This window comes from Scyliorhinus canicula, chromosome 2 (genome assembly GCF_902713615.1).
Source record: "Scyliorhinus canicula chromosome 2, sScyCan1.1, whole genome shotgun sequence".
Classification (NCBI taxonomy): domain Eukaryota; kingdom Metazoa; phylum Chordata; class Chondrichthyes; order Carcharhiniformes; family Scyliorhinidae; genus Scyliorhinus; species Scyliorhinus canicula.
The window spans coordinates 202558608-202577446 of NC_052147.1; the positions used below are offsets into that span (position 1 = coordinate 202558608).

Below are 18839 nucleotides of genomic sequence, written 5' to 3' on the forward strand. Positions count from 1 at the left end.
ACACACCTTGTTAACAAGGAGTCTCCCAACTGGGGAGTAAAAACGCCATGAGGGTGACTGAAAGTCATGCCAAATAGTAAAAATGAAAAGAAATAGAGTAGGTGATTATAAGAAGCCAAGAGTAGAAACACCTCGTATACAACTATGGGCAGCACGGTAGCATAAGTGATTGGCACTGTGGCTTCACAGCACCAGGGTCCCAAGTTTGATTCCCCGTTGGGTCACTGTGTGGAGTCTGCACGTTCTCCCCGTGTCTGTGTGGGTTTCCTCCGGGTGCTCCGGTTTCCTCCCACAGTCCAAAGACGTGCAGGTTAGGTGGATTGGCCATGATAAATTGCCCTTGGTGTCCAAAAAGGTTAGGAGGGGTTATTGGGTTACGGAGGTAGGGTGGAAGTGAGGGCTTAAGTGAATCGGTGCAGACTCGATGGGCTGAATGGCCTTCTGCACTGTATGTTCTAACTAAGGTCATCACGAATACATCCAAACAACAGACATGAAAAATGGCCATACAATAAGCCATAAAATGGGTTAAACAGCACAAATTGTGCTTCTGGACGAAGGAGTCCGCATCCACTGGCGAGTCAGAAAAATAGTCCTTTTCACAGACTGTTACACTAAGGCAGGCTGGATAAATCATTCCGCAATTACTCCATTCTTGTATCAGGAAAATGTAACTTTGTTAAAGGCAGCCCTTTTCTTGACTAGGTCTGCACTTATGCCCTGGTATAATCTGATGGAGTAGCCTTCCCATGTAAAATCCAGGTATTCTCTTGCCCATTGAAGCATCAACTCCTCCTTAATGCTCTGAAAGTTTACGATTACAGCACAAGGAGGATCTTCAGAGCGAACTTGGGTCGGAGCAAATGGTGAGCCCGGTCTAATTCTGGGGGAGATAAAAGTATGGTCTCATCCACCATTTTATGGAACATGTCTAAGAAATACTGAGTAGGGATGCGGCTTTCAATCCCCTCCAGTAACCCCACAACATGAACATTTTGCCTTCTGGAACTGTTCTCCAGGTCGTCCAGCTTGGAAGTTAATGTCTTGCTAACCTTGATCACAGTGGCGAGGTCGGATTCCAAGAAGGCGATTCTATAACTGTGGTCAGACAATGCAGTCCCCACGTCCTGTGGCTCCTTGTGCTTTGATGATCTTGAGAACAGAATGAATCGGGGCCAAGACCTCCTTGATTGATCTTTTAAGGTCCAAAGTCAAACATTGTCAATATTTTTGGAGTTCAACTGCCAAGATTTTGATCAGCGTTTTGGCTGTTAGAGGAGTGGCTGGAGAAGAAGCTCCTGTCCACACGTCTTATCTCCAGTTGTACCCTGGGGAGGCTTCAGAGTCTGAATCTGTCGTCGAAATTTGGGCTGATTTTCTTCCGGCTTTGCCTCTCCTGGGCATTACAGAATTGATGGAGCTCTATCCAGATAATTTCAGGATTTTCCCGGAAAGTAAAAGACCCGTAACGCTGGGAATAAGGGTAGAATGGTCAGGTTTCCAGCAGGAGCTACCTCATACATGTCTTCCCCTCATATTGTGCCACCGGAAGCTGTATTTGGATAACTTCCGAAAGGGATTGCCAATCTGACACACATGAGAAAGTCACAAAATATACTTTAGTTTGTTTCCTTTGTCAAGCTTTTATAGCTTTGGAGACAATTAATAAATTACATAATTTGCAGCGAGTTAAGTTAAACCTAGTTAAGGTACATGATTCTGACTGCAAGTTCTGCCCTGAGAGTGTGCAGGGAATGCATCCCCTCGAACTGACTGGCCTGCTGTCATTTTACATTCAAGTGAGCATTGATTAGACTGCTACCCCATCTTGGAGAGCTGTCAGCCAATCAGATTGACTGACAGCTCTCCCGCCCCTCCAGGCATGCCGCTGCAGTGTCCGGAAGAGGTACTGTAATGTCATACCTGTGTCTGAGTCCTTTTCCCGGGACCGGCCCTTGGGTAAGCACCTGGAGTCGGGAGGATAGCGATGACCTGGGATAGGGCAGGGGGCAATCTCTGTGTTGGGGGGGGGGGGGGGGGAGGGAGGGCTGGAGCTCCCAACTAGCTGAGGGGAGGCCGCCCCAAATCTGGAGGCCGCACCCCACCACCACCAACCTTCCTGTCCAAGATACGGTATCAAAAGTTTTTCTGTTTGGTAACTGGTGCCCACCAACCTAAAAGTTGAGGCTGGCGGGAAAAGACCCCGAAATGGCCATTAGGCGTGCCATATTAGGGGCATAGGCGGGCTTTTATCCGAAGCCTCGGGCAGGGCCGGTTTTAAGCCTATTTGACCAATTTCATCAAATTGGGCCCCGCACCTTAAGGGGGCCCCGCGCCAGCGGCGACAGAGTTACCGTTTGAAATCTTTTCTGTATTCTAAGAGGAACTATAGGGTAGTTTTTACTTTTGGGGAACGCACCGCATTACCGTCGACAAATCCTTCAGCCCTGCGCCGCCAAATCCTTCCGCCCGGGTAAGTAAGTTTCAAAATTTTAGTATATCAAGCATTTAATGTTTTTTTTTGGTTAAAGACGAGCATACTACACGAAATATAAACATACATAAATTTTTACTTTTGTAGAGTAGGGGCCCCGCCATCACTTTTCTAATTGGGCCCGCAATTCCTAGCACCGGCCCTGGCCTCGGGGTAAGGGTGGGCAGGATCCTGGAGGGACTCCTATCCATTTAATTTAAGCCCCCTGCCCCCAAAGGGGGGGGAGGGGGTTAACCATTCTGGCTGTTCCATTACCCATTTTCCTGGTCTGAATTGTTTTTGTATGTGCTAACTGCATTTGCACTGTTACTGGGGGAGTTTTTTGTAGTCATACTTCTTGAGTTCTACTTGATATGTATAATGCTCCTTGTGTTTTCAGAACAATTTTTATTGGCAGGCCTGGTTAGATTTTTAAAAACTATTTCCTTAAATATTAATCTATTCACAATTCTTTTTTTTTCTCAAATTTTGAGTACCCACTTACTCTTTTTTCCAATTAAGGGCCTAAATTGACCCTTAATTGGAATAAAGAGTACGTGGGTACTCAAAATTTGAAAAAGAAATTGTGAATAGATTAATATTGAAGGAAATAGTTTTTAAAATTCTAATTGGCGTGGCCAATTCACCAAACCTGTACATCTTTTTGGGTTGTGGGGGTGAGACCCATGCAGACAGTGGGAGAATGTGTAAACTCCACACGGACAGTGACCCGGGGCCAGGATCGAACCCAGGTCCTCGGTGCCATGAGGCAGCAGTGCTAACCACTGTGTTGCCCGTCTATTCACAATTCTAAATAGTGGAGTAGACTTCTTTGTTTAAAATAATCTGTAACGACTGTAACCCAAATAACTCCATGGGTTTATTCAACAAATGTTTGAACTATGAAAATCCATGCCCTGTGGTGTTAAATGGTCTTTTGGTGGTTAGAGAATGCATCTGTATTGGGCAGCAAAGAAAATCAGCCGGAATTCTTGTTCCTTGTCTGTGTGCCTGAGTAGATATTGCAAGGATAGAATTGGACTGTCCGTATGTTCTGGGCATGCCCGGCGCTTAAAGAACTCTGGCAGGGCTTTGCGAGGGCTATGTCCAAGATTTTGGACACGCAGGTGAAGCCAAGTCCAGGAATAGCGATCTTTGGGGTGTCAGAGGATCCGGGAGTGCAGAAAGCGAAAGAGGCCGAGGTTTTGGCCTTTGCCTCCCTGGTAGCCCGGAGATGGATCTTGTTAATGTGGAGAGACTCTTAAACCCCCGAGTGTGGAGATCTGGGTTAATGACATGGCTGGGTTCCTCAGCATTGAGCAAATAAAGTTTGCCTTGAGAGGGTCGGGGGTGGGGAGGGTGATAACAGCCACCTAGTTTTGTTAAATATTTTTCATTTATTTTTCTGTTATTATGTAAAAATTCTGTTCGAAAAAAGCTTTAATAAAAACAATTTTTTTAAAAAAAGGATAGAATTGGACTCTAACTCACAAAAATAGCACCCCAAAGTCAAGTAGCCTGTTGGTACCCAAAAATGTATGTTTACATATAAATAATGGTTTCCTGGGTGAAATATCAGAGGATGGCTGGCCAAGGAGCCATATGACTCCTTGCCTTTCTACCTGCCGTTGCTGAAAGGTATGGTGGTTTCTGAGGGATGGTGGACAGGAGTGTAAATATATACAAGGGGAGATTTTCAGGTTACTAATGCTTGCTGCTTGTCGAACAGGTGCTGTTGGATCTAAATTCTGATCCATTTTCATGTAACCAGATTAACCTTTAATCAAGCAGATTGTCCCTTTGAAGTTTTCCTAATGTCATAATTGATAGCTGGTACAGTCAAAATGGCTTCTATGCTTTAACATGTTATGATTCCAGCATCAAATGCTATTTTCCATCAGATGTTTATTTGTGCTGGTAGGATCTGCTGCAAGGACACTACACCAAAGGATCACACAACAGTGACTGCTTTTTTGCTTAATTCCAGAGGGGCATGATGACCGTTAGTTAGCAGCATCAAAACCAGTGTGCTGTTCATTGAAGTAACCAGCTAAAACTGATTCATTTGTGATCTTGGCCAGCACTTCCACTTGCATTTCCACTGAGTTGCAACTGCTTGACACAACATTTAACATTGCCTCACTGCTGCATGTGTTCAAAAAAGAGGTTATTGATGGCAGTTCCTTTTGTGGCAATGAGATGTCTACAGTTGTCTTCATCAGTGATCTAACTTATTCATTTCATTTCCCAGGTCAAAGAGAGGTTGCAAAGCAACTGGTAAGCAAGGGATTGTCTTAGTGTTAACATTCTTTTCAGATCAAAGGACATGTTTTAGAAGGGGAAGTTAATTGGAATATTTGTCTAAGGCATGTTTCCCAGAAGATAGGTGGCAGGGGAGGTATCCTTTTTTTTTGTTCATTTGGATGTTTTCTTATAGACATAGACAGGTTTACATCTAGAGCTGGAACAACTTGGAACAAGGCAGAGGGAAAGTTGCTCGGACTGTAGACCATTAAGCAAGAAGGCAGTGAAGATGGTGTTTGAGCTTGAATGTTGACATTGTGAGATACTTAAGAGTTGGAGGGTCTTCTCCACCTCCAACCTAATCCACTACCCCCACAACCACCTCACCAACGCCTCACCGTCTCCATATGTGCACCGCAGTAATAATATGTCCATTCGGGAGCGGCAACCCCCCCTTTCTGTTTCTGCCTCTAGAAGAGACCTCTTCCCACCCATATAAACTCCGAAATCAGAGCCTCCACCCTCTGGTCTGAAAGACAAACAGGAACCTTGGCAGCACATTCATCTTTACCTGCACCTTCCCTGCAAACGTCAGGTGCAAAGCATCCCACCTCTTGAGATCTCCCTTAATCTCCTCCACTAGGAGCAGCACGGTGGAGCAGTGGTTAGCATTGCTGCCTCACAGCGCCGAGGTCCTAGGTTCGATCCCAGCTCTGGGTCACTGTCCGTGTGGAGTTTGCACATTCTTCCCGAGTTTGCGTGGGTTTCGCCCCCCACAACCCAAAGATGTGCTGGGTAGGTGGATTGGCCACGCTAAATTGCCCCATAATTGGAAAAAATGAATTGGGTACTCTAAATTTATTTTTAAAAACTCTTCCACTAACGCTTCAAGTTCCACCTGTGCTTCATGGCACATTCATTCATCACCTGAATTCCCAACGGCATGGTGGCACAGTGGTTAGCACTGCTGCCTCAATGCTCCAGGGACCCAGGTTTGATTCCCAGCTTGGGTCACTGTCTGTGTGGAGTCTGCACATTCGCCCCATGTCTGCATGGGTTTCCTCCGGGTGCTCTGGTTTCCTCTCAAGTCCCGAAAGACGTGCTTGTTAGGTGAATTGGATGTTCTGAATTCATCCTCCGTGTACCCGAAGAGGTACCAGAGTGTGGTGATTAGGGGATTTTCACGGTAGCTTTGTTGCATTGTTCATGAAAGCCTACTTTATTATAAAAATAACTAAACTTCTCTCTTGCCACCTTAAATGGTAGTGCACCCAAATTGGCCCCCCACCTGCCGCATTCACTGGGAACACCTCGCTGTTTTCTACATTCAGCTTATACCCGGAGAAGGCCCAAACCTCTTCAACAGGCCCATAATTCTGCCTATATTCTGCAGCATGTCCGACACAAACAATAGGTAGTCTGCTCCCTACCTCCCTCACAATCTCTCGCCACTCGGCCGACTCCCTAAGAGCCACTGCCAAGGGCTCAATCGCCAGCGCAAATAACAACGGCGACAGTGGGCACTCTGCCTCGTTCCCCTATGCAGCCCACAATACCCTGAACTTGTCTCATTCGTACGCGCGCGTGCCACCGGGGGCGCATACAGAAGATGCACCCACGCCACAAGGCCCAAATCCAAACCTACTCAGAATTTCGAACAGGTATATCCACTCCACCTAGTCAAAGGCCATGGACACAATAACCTCCGGTGCCCACCCCCCTGACGGAGTCATAACTACATCAACAATCTCCGAATGTTCCTGAAGAGCTGCCTATCCTTTACAAAACCTGTTTGGTCCTCAGAAACCACCTCTGGCACATACCCCTCTAGCCTACACACACTCACCTTCACCAGTACTTCCACATTCGTGTTCAACAAAGAAATGGGCCTGTGGAACCCACAATTCAGCTGGTCCTTCTTCAGGATCAATGAAATTGACCCCTGAGACAAGTTGCTGGCAACTCACCCCTCTCCACTGCCTCATTGAACATCCCCAACAGGTGGGGGCCAACTCTACTGCAAACTGCTTATAAAACTGCGCGAGGAATTCATCCAGCTCTGGAAATGCTACCCCATCCAGGAACCACCCCAGATCTCCCACCTCTACCTCCAGCTCGGCCCGATACAACTTCTCGCAGTACCCCCTGAACACGTCATTTATCTTTTCTAGCTCCAACACCTACTCCCCCTTCACTTTTACCTGAAAAATATCCCTAGACGCTGCTTGACACATCAACTGGTGGCCCAACATATGAGTTGTCTTCTCTTCGTACTGAACAACCCCAACAGGGGGCCAACTCTGTTGCAAACTACTTATAAAACTGGCGGAAATTCGTCTGGCCCGACTGCATTTCCCTGATACTATTGATCACCTCAGCCCCAATGGTTCCTGCATTGCGGCATGATGGTTAGCACTGCTGCCTAACAGCTCCAGGGTCCCAGGTTCAATTCCGGCCTTGGGTGACTGTCTACATGGAGTTTACACTTTCTCCCTGTGTCTGCGTGGGTTTCCTCTGGATGCTCTGGTTTCCTCCCACAGTCCAAAGATGTGCAGGTTAGGTGGATTGGTCATGCTAAATTGCCCCTTAGTGAACAAAAGATTAGGTGGTGTTACCAGGTTACGGAGATAGGGTGGAGGCATGGGCTTAAGTAGGGTGCTTTTTCTAAGGGCTGGTGCAGACTCGATGGGCCGAATGCTCTCCTACACTGTAAATTCTATACTTCTACTGCATCCCCATTGCCCTCCACAGCTGCCCCACTGCCTTGCCTGTTGCCACCCTGTCACTGCCTCTGCAACCTCTTCCTCTCAACCAGCAACTCTTTTGTGGGGGCCACCGAACATCTCCTATCCATCTCAATTATTTTGTCAACAGCCGCCGGTGCTCCTCCCTCTTACTATCCGTATGCGAATCTCACCTTGGACTTCACAAGTTCTCAATACGTAGTCGCTGACACCTCCCCCCTCCCCATTCTGAAAAGCTCCATGTAGATCCTAATCCCCACTTTCACCATCTCTCAAAAAAGCCTGGTCTACCAGAAGTCCCAAATCCAACTTCAACCCCAGCCTCTGCACCTGCCCCGAACTAAGCCTCGCATCCAGCCAATGTGTCATGTGATCCAAAATCACAATTTCCACATATTCCATCCTTACCACCCCCATCAGCCCGACTCACCACGAAAAAATGAATTCTAGAGTACATCTTGTAAAAGTGCAAGAAAAAGGAGCACTCCCTCCCTCCCGGGTTCCTGAACCCCCACGGATCCACCATCCCCATTCTATCCATAAACCCTCCCAGCTCTCTCACCATCCTTGACCGTTCCATCTTCTTGGGACTAGACCTGTCCACCTATGGCTCCATCACACAGTTAAGATCCCTTCCCCTGATCAACTGGTGGGAATCCAACTCCGAAATCACCCCATACCCTCTTTACAAACCCTGCGTCGTCCCAGTTAGGCGCATAAACATTGACAAACGCCACCAGTGTCCTCTCTAACACCCCACTTAGTATTACGAATTCCCTCCGCCCCGGATCTTGCATATCCCTGGCCCCCACAAACCCCGTTTTCTTGCTCAAGAAAATGGCTAGACCCCTCAACTGAGTCAAAGCCGAGTGAAATGCTTCCTCACATTGTTTCTATTCAAGTAGTCATCTAGTGCCCTCTTAAATGCCTTGCCTGCACCTGCTTCCACCACACTTCCAGGCAGTGCATTTCAGATCGGTTGTGTGGGAATTTTTTTCTCACATCACATTTGCTTCTTTTGCAAATCATTTTAAATCTGTGTCCTTTCGTTCTTGATCCTTCTCAGAGTGGGAGCAGTTTCTACCCATCTACAAAGAATCAAAGTGAATTCCTGAGAGCTGTGATACCTTGTTTTGGTCCTCGGGGAATGAAGGAACCCTCAAGATTCTGGAAAATATAAGGGAGCTCTTGGGTGGAAATAAAATGGAACAGGAAGTGACCCATTGAGATTTTTGGGCACAAGAAATAAATGTTTACAAAATATAGTTTTAAGTCAATAAGTATTTGTTTTGTTTAATTCTTGTTCAGTAAAGGTTTTTGTTTAAAATATGAAACCTTGTGTCAAAATTCTTTCAGTTAATAACTGGGAGTTCAAATTTCATTTTAAAAGTTAATGGTCTTTCTCAATCTCCCTCAAGCCTCGCATCTTCCTCTCCTTCAAGCATTTGCTCAAATGATAAAATGATCCTCTGCTGTGTGCTAAAGCATTCCATTCTTTGGCAATCCTGGTGTATTGGTAGGGTTGGGTGTGTGGCAGGAGGCAGGAAGAAGAGTGAACTTAACTTCTAATTTTAATTAAGAACTCATTGCTATTGACTTTCCAATCAGAGGCAAGTCTTTTCCTACTATTCCCATCTAAAATCTTCATGATTTTGAAAACATTGTTAAATGCCTTTCTCATTTTACGTGATCCATTGAAAATTGTAGTCTGTTTTTGACACCAGACATTACTCTGATATTTTTAAACCAGACTGTCTTTAATGTCCTTTCTTTGGTGGCATGCACAAAATTGCAAAGTACTCTTAACTGTGACTCGCCCCATATTTTGTACAATTGTGTTCCTATTTATAAAACCCAAGATGTTGGTATCCATTTTTATGACTTTATCTGTAGCTTGCTTTTCTAGTGAATTACTTGTGAATCTTTGCTGATCTTTTCATTAAAGGTTAGTCTCACTGTTTGTTTTTGTATGAGCTCTTGGGGGTCTCCATTTAATTTAAATCTCTCACTAGTCTGCTCATGCTGGTAACATGTTAGTTTCTTAATGCAGTATTTTATAATCATGTCTGTTCTTTGCCAAGCCAACTGCTTTAGAGTTGGTAACACATTTTAAGACTACATTCTTATACCCAAATCAGCTGAAATGGATGTAATGCTTACCCCTGGGGTACACCATTTTTAACTGTTTTCCAAGTCGAACAATATCCACTTGCATAACTCATTTAAAAAAAATATGTCAACAAACCTTTCATCCATGCTGCTGCATTTCCACCTATAGCATATGCTTGATTTTGTACCCTTGAACCTCTTGTGACATGTTGCTAGATCCACGGACATTTGGTGCACTTCTTTATATCATTGCTCTGGTCTTCAAAAACTTTAAGTTTGCCAAAATGCGAATTGCCTTTAGCAAAGAACCAGGGAAAGACCATTTTGCAGGACTTTTAATAATAACCTTTTAAAAACTGTTGAAGTGCTATTTATTATTGTCCTTCCTTCTTTAGTTAAAGCTCAACTCAAAGCTTAATATGGACCAGGAACTTTCAATTAGTTCATTAGGATTGATCAAAAATAACCTGAGAAGTTGCTGAATGAGAACTTGTTGTGCTCTGGTCCTACTGTTTTAAATTATCAGGACGAGAAAATATACTCTGTTGTGCCTCTATTCAGAAAAAACGCATTTTCCAGGATTGGAACATTTATGTTTAGAGTGTTGTATGGGGTAAAGTTATGAAGTGATTGCTGAATTGGTATTTTATAATTAGATAGGTGACTTGTTTTTTTTCTGCCAATTTCTTCCCACTCCTAAAAGCTGACTTACTGGTAATCTTCCATAGGTGGGAGTGACCTTCTAATATCTCATTAAATTAACCATATGTAAGCGTCGACAATGAGTGTCTGCAGGCCATTTGAACAGCACTTCAACAAAACTAAAAACGAATACTTAATATATTTACTCATTAAATTAATAGGCTTGTTTTGCTAAAGCTATTTGGTGTTTCTGAAATTAAGAAAAGTGTGATATTATGTTTGTTATTTTTAATATAATTCTCAAAATCTTGTAACAGCAAAAATTAACTACATAAAAATATAAGGCAGTGAAATTCTACTCTTATCACTTGCAGCTGACTTAGAAAAATCTATAATATGCAGTAACCTTTTGTAGTAATGAATCATCATACTTGACTTGTGAGCTTGGCCTTTATGTTCTCCGCAGTCTATTCTTTTCAGAATAACTGTCCAGCAATTGCAATCTGTATTGAACTGATATTTTGTTGCTTGATAGTTGCCTTATTTTTATGGTTTTCTTTGACTGTGGTAATTTATAGTTGTGGCTCTTTGGAATCACATTCATGCAGTTTGTTTTGCATAAGCTGAATAAAAATGACATGGAAGGGCATGAGTCAGTACACATACTCTAGTAATATCTGGTTGTTTTACCCTTATGTTTCCAGTTGGCAATTTAAAATTATGGCCCTAACTGTACTTTAAATATGTGATAATAGCATGTGTACCTAATAAGGGCCAGTACCATTTCTTCAAACTGTGTGAATAGTTGTCACTCACATATGACAAATGCGCCTTCATCTGCTCTTTTCATGGCCCCCTAAAATCTATACCCTGGAATCAGGACGATGAAATTAGCTGCTGTGTAAATTGTGTGTCTGAGTGGTTCATTATCTAATCACCGTCGGAGCCCGAATAATAAAATAGATTGATTCGGAGAAGAGCTGTGGCAGATGACTTCAGCTATTTTAAAATTTGTATTTAATTTCTCACAGAAACAAAAATGGTTGAGTTCAGAATTAAATGCAATATTGAATACGTTGCAAATATACCATTGCTTCGTTCAGTTTGTTGGTACATTTCTGTTGCTGCAGTTCGAGATGGTATTTAGAGATTCAGTTCAATGGTGCATCTTTAACTTTTAGTAACTTAAATTATATTTTAAAATTTCACATAAAATGTCTCTTTCAGGAGCTTTTGAAGATGATGAAATTGTTCACATTGAAGGAAGTGTAAATCCTGTTCGGGATATTGAAATTATTCACGAAGAACTGAGACTAAAGGATGAAGAGCTAATAACAGCCATTATTGACAAACTAGAGAAAGTAGCAGTAAGAGGAGGAGACAAAAAACTAAAACCTGAATATGTAAGTTTATTAAAAAAATCTTTCTCCTCCACCCAATAATACAAAATATTTGAGGCTCAACGTTGAAGTCTACTTTCTTCTTGTTATCCTTGGATCATTTACTGACAATTATATTAAAAGACTGAGTTTAACATGATATTTTGGTATATAAATTGTAAATGTCTGAGGCCAGGAGTTGTAGACATCATTAGCACTGAGTTATTCATTCAGTACTAACCTAGGGCCAGATTACTAGGCGAATGAAAGTATTTCCACAGGCTTTTTATATGTTCAGACCACGACAGAGATCTTTAAGCCTATTGCTTAGATCCTTGATGTGACAGCTAGGAAAAATAAAATTAACTTGTAATTTTTTATGTATGGGGATTGTGTCAGTTTTGTTAAAGTCTGTTAAAGTTTTGGCCTTTTTATTATTTTGTCTGCCATCTGTCTTGACGAAGCAGTCCTGATTATTTGTTGTATTAACCATCTGGGCGATTTCACCTGCTGAAACCATTAAGGGACTTGGTGTTTTCTCAGATTAATCCTCCTGACATTGGTTTTCGCAATGATGGCTGGAGCAGGCATTCAGAATTTGCAGGTGGCCAGTGACGCACATAATTGCTGACAATTTTAGGCAATGAATAAAAATGGGCTACATCACTTGTCAAAGGTTATATGTAAAGATGCCAAGTGAAATCTCCTGGAAGCCTTTTTAAGGTTTAAATAATACTTTGTAAACATTATGTCCAGCATTTTCACATTGTTATGCATGTGTAATTGCTTAGTGTTATGTTATTAAATTAGGGATTATCTAGAAATTTGAATTCAGAGACTTCTGAATCAGGTATGTAATTGTTGTGAAAAGAGGTTGTGAGAGAAAATGTGTTCGTTTGTAGACTTTTTTTCCTGTTAACTTCCATAATCTTGTTCAATGGTAAAGCAATAGATTAATTTTAAAAACAGCAAGAATGGATTTTGTCTGTTACGGTAAAATGGTAGAAATTAATTTATACATCAATTGGGTCTTGGTCCAGGCATGCTATTCAAATGAGACTTCTCCTCTTTTTGGATGCTGAGAAATTTAATAGTAGTCCTTTCCACATTAGTGCAGTTTGTCAAAGCCACAATGACAATTTTTAGTTTTGAAAACTCTTTTATCGCAATGTTGCACAATCTCTGATATTTTTGGAAGAGAAATTACATGGAAGGTGAAAAGCATGAAATACTGAAAATTTGTCCGAGAAGCTGCCAATTTCATATAATAGAATTTGCTACATAACAGTCTTCAAATGTTGTTATAAATTAGCCATCTTAAATTTTGAAGTTTGAAGTAGTCTGTATTCAAGTTTTTTGATATATTTTGCTAAACATTTGTTATAAATTAAAAGATGCATTGAACAAAAGCAAATCATGCATGCTTTTAAACGCAAGAGCCAAGTGTGACCTTTTAGACCAGTGTGCCTTTTATTAACACCTGCCTGTGAAGAGAATCATGCCACACGCAGCTCTTGATTCAGAGCAATGAAATGGATAAGGAAAGGCTTGAAGGGTTCAGTTTGTGTCACTTGCTGTTTGCCGTTTCCATTTCACAGATGATTAATCTTTCTTTAAGGGAAGGACAGAGAAACAAAGCAAGTTGTCTCTTCCTGCAGTTGCTCCTTCTGAATGCACACTAGCTTGATAACTAGAAGCCCTTTAGAATTCCTGTTGAGAAAGATGTTCTGAAACTGAATGCAGCTGGTTGGAGGTCACCAGCATGATTCTGTTACTATTGTGGAATTGAAGCGGTTTTTCCCCCCTCTTAATTTTTTTGGAAGGGGAATGTGTTGGCAAAAAAACAAAATATAGAAGAAGCTTTACACCACTTTGACTCAATTCTGTGAGGTTAGATCAATATATTAATATGTTTTCTTTAGAGTAAGGTTCTCGGTCTACTTTCCTCACCATTCTTTACTCATTTATTTTATTCCTGGTTCCTATGTTAGCTTTCTTACACAATCAATATGAAGGGAAGATGCATATTTCAGCAAAAGGAGCACATAATATTGTGTTCACCTTAACAAAAAAAGTCACTAACTTAGTTATTTTCTTTCCATCCTCATAAAACTTCTGTTTTCAAAAATTGGCTCCTTTATGACAACTTAAATAATTATCCATTTTCTACTGTGTATTATAATGCCTCTGTTTTTCTCTTAATCTTTTACAGGACATAATGTGCAAAGTCAAGAATTGGATTATAGAGGAAAAGAAACATGTACGGTTCTATCATGACTGGAATGACAAAGAGGTAAGACTTTGATATGCACTTGGATTTATTAATATCTGTTGCCTTGTTTCTATAATCTCTGTTAGATGTCACTTTATCTTGTAGAAATCTTGTAATTAGGTTGTAAAGACTGTTGCATAATTCAACATTTTTCTTTGGGTCAGAAGGAGCCATTCAGTTTCTTGATTATTTGAAACTACTTGCATTTCTGTAGGGATGGGTTAAAGCTGTTTAAATTGAAAGGCATTTTGGTTTCTGCCAACTTAAAAAATGCTTAGGCTATGTTCATTTTTTGCTTAAATGTTCATCTTTTGCTTTCTTTCTCAGATTGATGTATTGAATAAACATTTACTTTTGACTTCAAAACCAATGATTTATTTGGTTAACCTATCTGAGAAAGACTACATTAGAAGGAAGAATAAATGGTGAGTTGCATATGATTATTTAAAGTTGAGAAAATTGGAATTTCAATGGTATTGTCTTGTAACTTGTTATTGATCTGTGCTCCTAGGTGCAAAACCTAATCCCCAAAATCCTTGTAATTAATTTGAAAATAGTTGAGATATTATAAGTTTATTTCTGAGCTCAAATGATAAATTTATATCACTGCAAATATGTGGTAGTGAATTACTTGAGTAATAACCATGTTATTTTATGGTCCATTAATTTCATGAAGTTTCTTATTTCACTTTTCCATTAAAGGACATTCCAAATAATGAAGAGTAAAAGTGCTCTCATCTACATAATTTATTCATTTGTGGCAAAATGCATGCATATTTAGAATGTGCATCTGGAGAGATTATCTAATTGTGATTAAAGTAAATGAAAACTATAGAAATGTGTAGGACCACAGAATATTTCCTAATTGCATGCTTTCTTGAAATAATGAAAAGTAATTACTATAGTTTGGAATATAGAACACAAATGGTATGGTAAGGTATCTGCTTGAAAGAAAATGGGGGCAATATTAAATGAATGAATTGCCTCCTATTCTTGTATTAATCTGTCGTCTCGCTCCTGTTCTGTGCTCAGAATCAATAGGATTGAATCTATTATTACCTGGCCTTAAATGATAAATGTCAATCTATATTCTTTGTGTATTTTTTCCTGGGTCTTATTGTTGCTGTATGGATATGAAAGATTTCGTATGTCAGGCAATGAGGCAGATTCCTTGTGCTGAAAGCATCTCACACCTGTGTAGAGATGATTACCGGTGGAAATTGCTGACTGTAATTGTACAGCAATACTACTTCCAGACCCTAATAGTAGACAGACCTTCAGAAGACGCCAGTCTATGATTTGCTTGTTGCAGATGCCCCAATTTTACTTTGGATCAGTTGGGATGGTGATTAGGTTATGACCAATTCAAAATAAATAATCAGTCCGAATTAAAACATAGTTTTTACTGGAAGAACTATTGATCTTAACTATGACAGAAAGAGGCTTCGTTTCTGAAATGCGTTGTGGTTTTTCCAATGATAACATTAAAAATGCTGCACTGTACTGTTGTATGTTTTTGTTGAAAGATCAAAGCCAATACAGACGAGTGATGTTCCAAAAGCAAATTTACCACGTAGCCATTTTTCTCAATGGCTTTGCTGCCTGCTGTTCCTATTTTCCCTCTAGCATGTCACTGTATACCCCCTGCACATTCCTGCCCATAAAAAATGATTAAGGAAGTATTTGTTATAGATTTATGAGTGGAAGCATTGCATGATAAGGAATGGCATCTACTGGAGGGAGGGCTGTGGGGGATGGTGAGTTGATTGCCTTTCTTTCACACACATCATGCCAGAGTGTTAATGCTCTATTTATGCAGCAGTTTTTGTCTTGGGGTTTGTAAAAACAAAATCTAAAAATCTTTAAAAGTATCAAAACAGTCGGTGTGTTTGAGGCAGTATAATGAGCAACGTCAGTACTTAGTGTGCTCAATCTTATTTTCCAGATGTGAATGGTTAGTGTAGGTCTCATTCATGCCAGCTATTCCTTAATTAGTATCTTAACTATTACATCTCAGTTTTCAGAAGCGCTTGAAAGAAGTTGGCTTAATGTTACATTTGAATGGAATTTATGATGTTCATTAAATGAAGAATAATACATGATGGAGGTCAGGATAAAGGGAAATTAATAAAACTGGAAATTAATTTTGTGTTAAAGTCCTATAGTTGTAGATGTAAATATAACACATCGCTAGACTGATGGGGAGTGGTGCAAAATAAAATTACTTTCAAAGGAGGCATGCCCATTTAATTGTCATGTTTCCAATATGACAGTATATAAATCAATGTTGATAAATATTTGTAAATAATCAAAAATGAAATAAATCTCATTCTTTGCATGTTAGGTAGATTTTTTTTTGACTGCCCATTTAGACTGGAACAACTTCTCGGGAGGATGATTTATGTTTAATTGAAATTGACTTCATTTATGGGTATCGATTATGATTTTGGAAGAGTTGCATGGTTTATAGTGCACTAAATACAACAGGATTAGTTCAATATTCAAATCTAATATAGTGCATAGGGAACTCCTATCTACCAAATAAAAAGAAAAAAACATTTGATAATTTTTCTTCTGTTCTAACTGCACTATTACACTTCTACGGTGGCACGGAGTAACAGTGGTTAGCGCTGCTACCTCACAGTGCCAGGGACCCAGCTTCAATTCTGGCCGTGGGTCACTGTCTATGTGCTGTTTGCACTTTCTCCTTGTGTCTGCGTGGGTTTCGCCCGGGTGCTCTGATTTCCTCCCACAGTCCAAAGATGTGCAGAAGGGGAGGCAGTGCAATAGTGGTATTGTCGCTGGACTAGTAATCCAGAGACCCAGGATAATGATCTGGTGACCCGGGTTCAAATCCCACCACGGCAGGTGATGGAATTTAAACTCAATAGAATATCTAGAATTAAAGGTCTAATGATGACCATGACATTGTCGATTGTCGTAAAAACCCATCTGGCTTACTAATGTCCTTTAGGGAAATCTGTCAGCCGTACCTGGTCTGGCTACGTGTGACTCCAGACCCACAGCAATGTATTGCAGTGGTTAGCACTGTTGCTTCACCATGCCAGGATCCCAGGTTTGATTCCCGTTTGGGTCATTGTCTGTGCGGAGTTTGCACGTTCTCCCCGTGTCTGCCTGGATTTCCTCCGGGTGCTCCGGTTTCCTCCCACAAGTCCTGAAAGAGGTGTTTGGTAGGTGAATTGGTCATTCTGAATTCGCCCTCTGTGTACTCGAACAGGCGCCGGAGTGTGGCGACTAGGGGATTTTCACAGTATCTTCATTGCAATGTTAATGTAAGCCTACTTGTGACAATTATTATTATGCGGTTGACTCTTGCATATCCTCTGAAATGGCCTAACAAGTCACTCAGTTGTATTCAGCCGCCACAAAAAAGGAATGAAACCGGGCAGTCAACCTGGCATCAGACCAGGCACTGGAAACGACAACAGCAAACTCAGCCCTGCCCAACCTGCAAGGTTGTCTCAAAGTTGGGAGAGCTGTCTCGCAGACGAGTCAAGCAACAGCCTGACAGTGATATTCACAGAATCATACCTTACAGACAATGTCCCAGACACCACTATAACAATCCTGGGTATGTCCTGTACCACCGGCAGGACAGAACCAGCAGAGGTGGCGGCACAGTGGTATACAGTCAGGAAGGAGTTGCCCTGGGAGTCCTCAACATCGACTCTGAACCCCATGAAGTCTCATGGCTTCAGGTTAAATATGGGCACGGAAATCTGTTGATTACCATGTACTGGCCACCATCAGCTGATGAGTCAGTACTCCTCCATGTTGAACACCACTTAGAGGAAGCACTGAGGGTGTCAAGAGTGCAGAATATGCTCTGGATGGGGGAACTTCAATGGTAATCGCCACTCTTGGCTCGGTAGTCCCACCACAGACCGAGCTGTCCAGGTCCTAAAGGACATTGCTGCTAGACTGGGACTGCAGCAGGTGGTGAGGGAACCAACAAGAGGGAAAAACATACTTGACCTCATCCTCACCAGTCTGCCTGCTGCAGGTGCATCTGTCCATGACTGTACCGGTAGAAGTGACCACTGCACAGTCCTTGTGGAGACAAAGCTCCGTCTTCACATTGAGGGTACCCTCCACCGTGTTGTGTGGCACTACGACCGTGCTAAATGGGATAGACTCTGAACAGACCTAGCAACTCAAGACTGGGCATCCATGTGGGTCATAAGCAGCTGCAGAATTGTATTCAACCATAATCTGCAACCTCATGGCCTGGCATATCCCCCACCCTACCATTACCAGCTAGCCAGGGGATAAACCCTGGTTCAATGAAAAGTGCAGGAGAGCATGCTGGGAGGAACATCAGGCATACTGAAAAATGAGGTGTATGTCTGGCGACTGACTCCAGGAGATCAATCATCTCAGCTTCAGGACATCACTGCAAGAGTTCCTCAGGATAGTGTCCGAGGCCCAACCATCTTCAGCTGCTTCATCAAGATCTCCTTTCTATCATAAGGTCAGAAGTGGGGATGTTTGCAGATGACTGCACAATGTTCAGCACCATTCACGACTCCGATAATGAACCAGTCCATGTCCAAATAGAGCAAGACAATATCCAGGCTTGGGTTGACAGGTGGCAAGTTGCATTCGCGCCACACAAGTGCCAGGCAATGACCATCTCCAACAAGAGAGGATCTAGCCATCGCCCCATTCAATGGCATTACCATCGCTGAATCCTGCACAATCAACATCCTGGGGGTTACCATTGATCAGAAACTGAACTGGATTAGCCATATTAATACCTTGGCTACCGTGACAGGTCAAAGGCTAGGAGTCCCATGGCGAGTACCCCACCTCCTGACCCCCCAAAGCCTGTCCACCATCTATAAGGCACAAGTCAGGAGTGTAATGGAATACTCTCCACTTGCCTGGATGAGTGCAGCTGCAACAACACTCAAGAAGCTCTATACCATCCAGGACAAAGCAGCCCGCTTGCTCAT

At 41.9% G+C, this 18839-nt stretch overlaps 1 protein-coding gene across 6 annotated transcripts in view; it reads left to right on the forward strand.

Annotated features, from left to right (window-relative positions):
* ola1 (Obg-like ATPase 1) overlaps positions 1-18839 on the forward strand; it is a 260203-nt gene that overhangs the window by 109276 nt on the left and 132088 nt on the right. For all 6 annotated transcript variants that reach the window (XM_038789387.1, XM_038789393.1, XM_038789388.1 and 3 more), the window contains 3 exons: positions 11440-11615; positions 13804-13884; positions 14191-14288. In XM_038789387.1, the coding sequence (XP_038645315.1) occupies positions 11440-11615; positions 13804-13884; positions 14191-14288 (355 nt within the window). The remainder of the gene's footprint in view (positions 1-11439; positions 11616-13803; positions 13885-14190; positions 14289-18839) is intronic.